At 42.6% G+C, this 11,059-nt stretch overlaps 1 protein-coding gene across 1 annotated transcript; it reads left to right on the top strand.

Annotated features, from left to right (window-relative positions):
• Positions 1–2,107: 2,107 nt before the first annotated feature.
• LOC146798752 (RNA-binding protein lark-like) lies at positions 2,108–8,287 on the top strand. The gene is made up of 2 exons (XM_085626047.1): positions 2,108–2,259; positions 6,262–8,287. Exon 2 carries the CDS (start codon positions 6,307–6,309, stop codon positions 7,207–7,209), a length of 903 nt encoding a protein of 300 aa, XP_085482173.1. The 5' UTR covers positions 2,108–2,259; positions 6,262–6,306; the 3' UTR covers positions 7,210–8,287.
• Positions 8,288–11,059: the final 2,772 nt, after the last annotated feature.

Below are 11,059 nucleotides of genomic sequence, written 5' to 3'. Positions count from 1 at the left end.
GCATTTGTCTTACTTCTTGCTGCGCTTTTCTCCCTCTTTCTTCACATGTCCTAACTTTGTAGGCATAGTTAGAAATTAGCATTTAAAAAACTTTAGACATTCACTGAAAAAACCATAGGTTTCAGGGATGTTATAGTTAGTTGGACATTTCACTCGTACAAAACCATAGAAATTCCCCCGTTATAGTTAGTTCAGCTAACTATAACTCGCGCCCCGCAATGCACTGCTGATGACGTCACATATTACATCATCCATGACATGGTCGGTGACATCACTGATGACATCACTGATGACATCATCCACGTGATAATACGATGCACCTCCTCACACCCTAATATAACCTTTGATACACCCATTCTAAAATACCGACTACCATTTTTGAAACCATAGACACACCAATACCAGTTACTACATACCCACGCACTGATTCTTAGGTCTACACACACATCCACTCATTCACCCATACAATCACTCATACATACAGTCACTCATCAATACAACACTATCATATGCACTCATACACCTATACAGACACTCACACACCGCCACTCATCCATGGAGTTACTCACACACCTAGTCAGTCATGCAAAGAATCAATCACACTCCCATTTCCTCACCTATACAGTTATACACACACCACCTCACTTATTCAAACATATACTAAAACATACTTACTCTCTTATACAATCACTGATACAAGTACACACTCATCCATACAGCCCCTCTCACAATCACTCACTCTCACGTACAGTCATTTATATACTCCATGTCTCACATACACTGCCTTTTACATATGTAGTTACTTAGACATGTACCATTGAGACATCCAATCTCTCACTAACACACCCATACACACACTCACCCGCCCATACGGCTGTTTCCACATGTACTCTTGAACCCATACACCCAGTGAATCAACCACTCACACATCTATGCACAGTCACACACCTCCCACCCACCCACACAGACACTCAGTCTCCCATACAAATACTCAGGCAACCAATCAATAACCCATAAAGACACTCATGTAGCTACTGACCAACACATGCAGCAGCTTACACAACAGACATACTGATACACACATTCACACAGTTTAGTCACTAACCCATGCATTCAGTAAGACACATTTAATCACTCACTTATACAGTCAGTCACGCACCTACTAAATACTCCATCCAGACACTTATACACCCACTCATTCTTCAATACATCTTGGCATATATATATATAAAACATATTTAAACTTTAGAGAAACACACAGTCACTGGATGATGTCATCAGTGATGTCATTTGAGATGTCATCAGTGATGTCACTGACCATGTCATGAATGATGTAATATGTGACGTCATCAGCAGTGCATTGCTGGGGCGCGAGTTATAGTTTGCTGAACTAACTATAATGAGGGAATTTCTATGGTTTTGTACGAGTGAAATGTCCAAGTAACTATAACGTCCCTGAAACAATGGTTTTTTCAGTAAATTTCTAAGGGTTTTTAAATGCTAATTTCTAACTATAACGTGCCTGGAACCTATGGTTTTTTCAGTGAAAATATATATATATATATATACCAGCCGCGACTATGTGGGTACGGTCAGTTAAAGTCATTCTATAATGCCCTCAGTTAATTACAAATTGCAGTCCTATGTCTATGTTTGTGGAATGTCCTGGACGTTTGGTTTTAAAACCTGGGCACCCTATACATACATGCCAACAGATTCCATTCAGGCGACGTCTCATGATTTTTCAAACCAAAATGGCTCTATTTTTAACTATTTCCCGCCTAAAATCGTCTCTGCTTCAGTATATGTCAAAGGAGAAAGTACCACCCTCACCCGGATATTTCTTGCCAAATTTCACACTTTCCACGTTTATAACGTTGTCATATATTGCATGCCCATACGCCAGAACAACATTGGAATCCCCTCATAAACTGTGATGGTCGGTATGTAAGGTGTGGGTTCTCTTTGGCAATGCTCGTTCACACTAAAACCTTTCCGTCAGTTTGAGGGGGGAGGGGGGGGGGGTCTAAAACGATGTGTTAACGCTAGTCCATATAACATCCGTACACCCGTCATTTTAAAAAGAGAAATATAGCCAGTCTAAGATGGCCGCCTAGTGACGTACTGTCGCTTTCTTGCGTCTCCCAGGTTTCCTCACCAAAGTCTCCCCTACTTCCGGCGGAAGTTCTTGTTCACCATTTTGTTGCTCACATTGCGAGGAGAGAGGCGCGGAGCGGAAGGTTGCTGAGTTATAACGAGGTGAGTTTGCCTTTACCCTGCTTCGAACAGACCAATATTATCAGGCAACTGTGCCGTGAGGGTGTATTGGCGAAGAGGGAGGAATTATTTACCTAGGTAAGAGAGTCTGAGAATTGAGGCCTGGGGCGTTATGGAAATAGAGCTCGAACAGAGACCTCTTAATTGACGCGTTTCCTGTGGAAAAAGTAGCTAGTTGTCGTCCCTGGTCGAAAAAAGACCTGTTTTTGATAATCTCGCACTACTGTACTACACGCAGTTCGTCCAGGCCTCCGCCTCCCTGAGCTTCTTTTGTATCCCGGGCACCTTCTTCCAACCGCCACAGACGGGCCTACGCCCTCCTTACCTTTGAGCGTCGGTTGTTCGCTCCTTTTTGTTCTGCCTATAAACCGACTGCAAAGAAATGACCAGCAGGGAAAGGTGGCATGGTCTATCTGTTATGGCTTGCTAAATTTGGCCCACACTGGCTGCATCTTAAACTGAGCCACACGCGTTTTGGCTTATACAGCAAAAATCAGGGTATTATAGTGGTAAGATAACTATAAAGGGATGAGGAGTTGGCCTAACGGCTAGGGCGTTCGACTATGAATCTGGGAACCTGGGTTCGAGTCTCGGCAATAACGCTGAGCATCCTGTGATTCTGGGCAAAACTGTCCTCATGTAATGCAACCGGTGCTATGTAAAAGGCTCGGATTCCTGATTCGGGTCAAGTTCGCGCTATGTAAAACTCTTGTAAAATAAAATGTTGGTTAATGCACTTGCTGACGACATCCGTGTTGCGCCTAGTCACAAATTTCCCTCACAAAATAATATGAAGGGTTAATGCACTGATGATTGTATGTTCTACGGATGAGGCCCAGTATATGTACACAGTTTAAGGATAAAAGTATAAAAGGGCGTATTTTTGGATCCCGTATGCCTCACAGCATATATAGCCTGCCAACACGCATATCGTTGCTGTACTGGAAATCTTAGTTCGAACAGATCGTCATGTACTGCGGCTCGGTGAGACCTGTTACAAAGTCCATATTTGATGAACTGATACTTTCGCAAACTGCTGCCAACATTAATTAGCATGTTGGAATTCAGAGAATGGCCGCATTTTTTTCTGGACCAAATACTTTTTATTGGGTTGCACCTCCAAACCATTGCCCAGAAAAACTTGGACCCGTTAACATTTTTGAAGTGTGCGTTAACAACCCAGAATTAAATCTTCCTGCTGAAAAGATTAAAATCACTAATGGTTTGGGAGTCGGGGAAATGGCCGAGAGCCCTCCTCATAGAGGTGACCACGCTTTAGATCGGTTATTTACTCTCATAAGGTCCCAAAAGCGAGACCTATTGGCTATGCGAAGCGGCCGTGTGATCACGATCAAACATCAAAGCGACTGGGCGGGCGTGAAAGTAATGGCGGTAAAAAGCGCGCCCGCATATGCACTGTAGCTCTAGGCTGGCCTGGTAGCACTTCTTGGAGCCCTCTCAATAAGTCTCGCCAGACCAGCGCATGCGCTGGGTCAGGCGAGGCCTAAAAAGGATTACCATGCTAATGCATTCTCGTAGCCTGTACCAACACTGAAGACCTGTTGAATTTCTGCTATATGAAGATCCTAGAACTCTTAAGACATAGCAAGAGCCATAGAGCAAATAGTGAGAGACTGTACATTGGTTAACCGACATGAGTGACTGGTCAGATTTCTGGGCCAACGTCTAAAAGGTGTACTTAAACATGGACTTCTACACAAGGACTAGTGTAGTTGGGTCTTTTTCCTTTAGTCTTTTCTCCCTCCAGCGATGGTTATAATGAGCATTTGGAATATTTTTTTTGGGGGGGGGGGGGGCAGTTGAAATGGGAGTAAAAATTAAAATATACATAAAATCAAACTGAATAGTCACAAATTACATAATTTTCACGGTTTGAATACACTTGGACGAATAAATTGACCAACCTACATTGTAATGCGTAACATGTATTAAAGAGAGGGCGTGATAGTCATAACATATATCTATTAGCATCTTATGAAAATATGTAACGAAGTTGCAATTGAACAACTTTGCTAATTAGAGGCAATTTGAAACGTCCTGTGCATTAAGCTTCATTCATAATGATCGAAGTTGGAGAAATTTGAACATATTTCTTTGCGGAGTTAAAAGGTCGTACGGCCTACAGAGAACTTTACACACTTTTAACCAACGTCTTGTCCCAAGCTGTTGGTTAAATGTGTTCCGAAACCCAAACATCAGTTCTAGGCTTTGAAGTCGACATTTCTCAACAAATCTGGAGTAGATGCTACATTATATTGGGTTTAGTTCTTGATTTTGGGCATGCTGAAATCAATAATATAGTTAATAGTGTTAGTTCCAATATTGCACTGGAGTAATGCAAGAAAAGGTGCACCTTTATTCAAACCATCCATTAAATGTGAACAAAGTCTCGGGGGTATTTTTATTTAGGCCCTGAAGCCTCAATTTATAGGCAGTGGTACGAAACATGCTTCTCTGGCTTTTTTTATGTAGTACTTGAATGTATGGGGAACATTGAATTTACAATCACTTTTTGTCCAATTTTTGCCTTATCAGTATACGACTATCATACGAGAGTGATCCTTTCCGCAGGTAAGGCAAGTCCTTTCTTCTGCACATAAACATTTTGTGCAGATCGCAGCTTGTTAGGGAGAAGCCTCCCTGGCAGTTAGCTATAGATATCTTGGGGCCATTTGAAAAGCTTCCCAGGGTGTTCATTCTGCCCATCGCTTACTATTTGCTTTGTACCTCACATTTACTTGCTGGTCTAATTTGTTTTAGGCGTCCCTCCCGTGGAAGATATCCTCCTTACTGTATTCTTTCACCAGTGCTTGCTTTCTGTAAACAGGCCTTTAAATCTTGTTTTTATCTTGCCACATTTGCTGGGGATTCAAAGATGGAGGTCAAATGTCAGACCGTCTTCTGAGGGAGCTTGGTGTTTACTTTTCTTTCTCCAACTTCAAAGTGAGACGATTTGTGACAATCTTGCTTGGGTTGTGAAAGGAAAGTCTTTTTTTCCCTAGCACACAACATTTAGATGTCTGTAAATGAACTGCAGATATTTCAGAATAAATCGCAATTAGGATAGCACAAATAAGCCCATTTTTTTGTAATTCTGAATTGTGGTGGAATGAGATCAAAGAAATAGCGCCCTGTATGTTTTTCAGTAAAACTACATGCCTTTTCAAATGTAATGGTAATTTCAATTGAAAATGTGTGTCTGTAGTTGCAGTGCATTCCACACCACGACATGTCACTCCAGTCCCATCCACTGACACACCACAACACTACGCTTTGGCAACCATTCTACGCTTCTCCGTGACTCTACACTGTACAGCACTCCACGGGGCTCCACTCTGACGCTCTTCCCAGCTAAACACCACTCTGCCACTTTACTCCACTCTATTCTACAACACACTACTTCACTCTATTCCACTTCTTTACGACACTCCATGCCATTCCTCTCTATGCCACTCAGTTTTACTTCACTGTGCTCATGTTCTACTCTACTACACTCTGGCACTCAACAACAGTCTACTCCTCTCTAGGCCACTCTACGACCCTCTACGCAACTCCCTTTACACCACTCCACATTACTATACTCCACAACAGTACACCCTTCCACTCTAACACACTCCATGACACGCTAAGACACTTCACGCCACTCCACCCATGACCCTCTCCTTCACAATACGCTGGTGTACAACAAGGCTAAAACACATTGACCAAGCGAATAGCTCTTGCGTAGGGGAGACCTGTTGCCAATGCTTGTTTTGCTAACATGATATATCGGTTTACATTTCATTATGTCAACCTAGAAAGGATCATATGCCCTACGTTTGATGTCTGGATGTTTTGTTGCACTGTTAATTTCTCTGAATGTGCTTTACTTAAAAACGGTATCCACGTCCTTTGAAAGATTATTTTCCTGCGGATGATGTATATTTTTTCACCTTGAGTCTGACAGCGTCTTTCTTTTTTCAGGAGTACAGTCTGTTGCATCTCTAACGTGGTGACCACTGTTGCAAGATGGTAAAGATCTTCGTCGGGGGGCTTTCCACCTCAGTCACCAGCGAGGAGCTGAGAGGGCTCTTTGAGAAACACGGCAAGGTAAACGAGTGTGATGTCCTGAAGAACTATGCCTTTGTGCACATGGAGCGTGAAGCCGAAGCCAACAAGGCGATCAATGAGCTGCACAAGCATTCCTTCAAGGGCTCCACTCTAACGGTGGAGTATGCCACCTCGAAGATTAGAAATGCCACCAAAATCTACGTGGGAAACGTATCCAGCAAGGTCACCACTTCTGACATCAAGGCCCTCTTTGAGAAGTATGGGAGGGTAGTGGAGTGTGACATTGTGAAGAACTATGCTTTTGTCCACATGGCCAGAGAACGTGATGCCATGGATGCCATCATGAACCTCAACGACCACCGCCTAGAAGACCAAAAGCTCTTTGTAACCCTGTCCAAGAGCAATAATGCTAACAAAGGGGTAAAAGGTGGCCCAATGTCACACTCTCCTCCACCATCCTCTAGCTATTTCTTTCACCGGGAGCGTATCCCTCCACCACCGCCTCCATCCTATTCGACTAGGTATGACCGCGATTACTTGGAGCGGTACGCCTACGATCTGTACGACCGTGCTACACGGTCTGCCTACGACAGGGTCCTGGGCTCCTCTTCATTGTCTTCAGAGGCAGCCTTGTCTGCCGCCGCCTCGGCCTTGTTGCCCTCATCCTACAGGGAAAGGAGTCCTATAAGCAGAAGATCTTTGTCTCAGTATGCTGACCATTACAGCCTAAGCCCAGGGTATGGTCAAAGCTACAGTCAGAGCTACTCCTCCCCATACTCTCATTATAGTGTGGGTGCTAGCTACAGTGCTGAAGATTACTATGAGAGATACAGCAATGGATATACAAGTCATTCGTACTAAAGTACCATGGCCTTTAAGCAGTGGGGTAGTGATAAAAGCTTAAATGTCTAGAATTGCGTCTTTGTCTAGATCTCAGTAACGAGGATTGGTAATGTATATGACCTCCTCTTAAAACTTAACATTTTCACAAGATGTAGTTGTTTAATGTTCGCATGCACCAAACTATGGTGCCCTGCTGTTAATGCAAGTAAACTAGAAACTGTTTTTGTGGCTTTCGGCCCTAACTTTCCACACAGACACACTTTGACTTGAGCTGATTTTTGTTTTTTAAATTTTGGTTAATTCATCATTTTGCCTCGGAAGTCATCTAAGCAGCAGCTGAATCTGTAAGTAATGTTTCACTTGTATTTTTTCCCTCGTGGGCTGTCACTAGTTTAGGGGAGTGGTTGTGGGTATGGCGCTGACCGTTAAAGCAAGCCACCGTGGCACTCTTAACACGCAAAAAAGAATGAGCAGACCCTGTTTCCCGAGCGCCAAATGGTTCTGCCTGTTTCATGGGTGACCACAACATACGACCGTCGTCTAAAAAAAAAAAAAAAAGTCCCCATGGCAGCCGCATTGGTATTGAGTGCTAAGAGACAAACGCTGTCGCACAAATAGCTGGAGAAACCGACTATACAAAAGTACCTACGATGACCGCTGTCTTCCGAACGTTTCATGTGACCGCTGCGTTCATTGCGAAGTCCGCCGAGATGACCCGAATGTTTGAAAATTCGCAGCCGCTTCGTCAGTTACGAAAAAAAGAAAGCCGCTAACGGATGAACCGTGGACGTTTATTTGTTTCCAATATAATTATGGTTATTGGTATCTTTTTTTTTTTTAAATTAATTTTATGGGGTGTTTACTGTTAAATTGTTTTCATTGCCTGGCTCTGCAAGCCCCCTTGCTTTCCAAGCTGGAATTGGGTCCATCTAGGGTTTATTTTTTTTAAAGAAAAACCTGGAATTCAATGTAGAGCATTATGTTCTTGTGTCTGTAGCTTCAGTTATTAAAATGACGAGGTTTTGTGTGAATGATAAGTTAGATTTGTCAACTGTCCCACTTTATGTGTATTATTAAACAAACCACTTTTACAGAACGCCTCTCATTCTAGTCTCCCTTTGCCATGTGCGCTTTCTACCGCTTAAAATGTATTTCTCTTGTGTGTGAAAACATTTACTTTAAACTTGGTATCCTGTGGCATCCATCAAGGATACAGATTCAGAAGCATCTGAGTTTCCCACAGAATTGTAAGTATTAAGCGATCGTAGTAAAGTAAGTATGTCTTCCGCCCTTCCACCTTGAAAATCTCTAGCCGTTGAACTGTTTTCGTTCTCGAACCCCTTTATGGTACACTTTAGATACATAGACTGCTTCAGAATTAGCGCTCATTTGCGTGGTCTCTTTAAATCCTCTCCCATGTTGTGTTGAAGGGTGTGATGATGATTCTTCTGGGGGTATGCTCGTGACATGGACAAGAAAGCCCTTTATCTAATTGTGGTAAAAGTCCATAACTCACTCATCGTTTTAGACTTTATGGTAGGCGACGATGATTACCTGTGCACCATACACTAAACTTAATGTTTCTGTGGCTTAGGGTTTGTTTTATTAGCAATGCCTAGATTTAAAAACCCTGGTTGCTAACTTGTTCGGGGCTCAAAAGTCCACTTTGTCTAGCAAAAATGTGAAACCAATCAGGTCAATGATTTCCTCAATGACTAACACCATATGTTTTATATATATATATATATATATATATATATATATATATATATATATATATATATATATATATATATTCCCTTCCAAGCTTTCCTATTCTGTTTCAACGAGTGCCATTTTCAACATTTAGGGTTTAGGTGAGGCCACTGTCTGAAGTCATTTTGTCAAGATTTGTGGTGCTCGCCTTTTCTTCCTCTTTAAGATGCTTCGTGGTTTATGTAACTTGTTAAGTGATTTCGTTTTAGAACGTGACCTTCTGTTGCATGAGGATTTTGAGTATGCATTTGGAGTTTCATAGAAGACTAAATCAACTGTAGCCACTGGCGTCCTTTCCAAATGTGGTCTCCTTTTTACCTCTGAAATGCCCGGACATCAATGACAGGTTTTCCACTTTTGTGGCTTGTAGAGTAAGATGTTACATTTTCTTTTATGCAGAAAATGAAATATGGAGAGGTTGCGCATGGCAGTCTTCCATTGACATTGCTGTTGGCAGGCAGATAACGCTTTCATTGGCCTTTTTCTGTGGAAGAACTATTTTAAGTGTTTTGAGGCAGAGAGATGCTGGTGCACACACGAGTTATGCATGTGTAGATTATCACTGGTTCGAATTATTCATCTCACTACATGCATTGTTGAAGATGGACCCACTTTCATCACTAATGTCCAAATTACCGAATAATTAGTTTCCATACTACTTTTCTCCATGCTAGGCTTCAATAGGTGAATTATATTTTCGTTCAAATGTCTTTTGAGCAAATTACATTACTATTTTAAGAGACTACCCCAGTACTGTCCCTTCAGTTGTCTCACCTACACGTTGAAATTAATTTGTTTAATTTTCTTTGGAGACACTTGGTTCGCTGTACCCACATCTTAAATCCAAAAAGTGTCTACACTGAATGAGTTTTCAAAATTATTTAGATCGGTTTCCCAACCTCTCTATATACTTGATATAGAGAAGTTTGAGAATGGCTCCTCTTATTAAGGGACGTAAAGGGTCCGGTTTCTGAAATTTTGATTGGAAGGGTGGCATAATGGGTCTGATGTCGAAGACTAATTTTGCTATCTTACACTTAAGTCCCCGATTTGTATTTCCAGTTCTTCGCCATTTAGATCAGCCCTCATAACTGCTGTTTTTGTGTTTTTTCGTGTTGGCATTTCTGCCAGCATGTCCGACAGCGTTGTGCTGCTTTACGTTTGTGCTTTTTCATTGGTGGTAAAGTGATAGGAAGAGTGTCCCTTTACTGGCACCACCGCTGTGCAGCAACACCGTCTTTCAACGTAGCTATGATCTGTTGAATGCTGTAGAGGGGACTAGCTGGCGCGACCTCCACATGCAGATGACTGCACCAGCATGAATGGCCATCAGTCTCAGTGCAACAAGTATGAGCTGCTTTGCTCCTGGGCTGTACGCCAACTGCAAAATCCTGAATGCAACCATGAAAATAGATGTTGATATTTTTAAGAATGCGCTCAGTGAGTTGAATTCTACAATACATGCAAAACCAGCATCAGCAAATCCATTAGGTCTGGCTTGGCTAGCTTGTGCAGTGATCATGTTTTAGTTGTATATAGCAATCATATAGGACAATTGAAAAATATGCCACTACCTAAACATGGCAACCATGTGCTTGCCAGAAAATATTAATAAAATTATTATTGCATGCAATTTAGAAACAAAATTCCTTCTTAGCAGGCAGGTGAACTTAGCACACAGGTAAACAAACCCTTTTTAGTTATAATCCCTTCGCCGCGGCAGGAATTCCGCCGCGGTGCTGGGGGGGGGGGATTTGGCGGCAGTTGCGGTGGCGCTGTGCTCGTGACGGAGAGGTTCTGTCACGTCTCTGCCCACTGCGCTTATCGCCCGCACCAGCGGGGAATTGGCGCCTCGTGGGCGGAGCGGCCGCCAACGGCCGCAGCATGACGGAACCACTCCGTCATGAGCACACGGCACCCGTGGCTCATGACGGAGTGGTTCCGTCATGAGCGGGGAAGGGGTTAATGGACATCACGGAAAAATATAATTCTTACTGGTGCAGGGAAAGGGCGCTATTGCCTTAGAATTATTGGGACCTGAACACAGTTTACACACAGATTGATAATTCAAAGTATTGGCCCACCAACATGAGTCACACTGAATGAAGTGCAT

The sequence above is a fragment of the Triturus cristatus genome, chromosome 9 (genome assembly GCF_964204655.1).
Source record: "Triturus cristatus chromosome 9, aTriCri1.1, whole genome shotgun sequence".
In the NCBI taxonomy this organism is placed as follows: domain Eukaryota; kingdom Metazoa; phylum Chordata; class Amphibia; order Caudata; family Salamandridae; genus Triturus; species Triturus cristatus.
The sequence above is the reverse complement of the archived record's forward strand: the minus strand, read 5'-3'. Positions and strand labels throughout refer to the sequence as shown.

What these genes read in the sequence shown, in the direction of transcription:
- LOC146798752 (XM_085626047.1), top strand. Translation starts at nt 6,307, where the DNA reads ATGGTAAAGATCTTCGTCGGGGGGCTTTCCACCTCAGTCACCAGCGAG.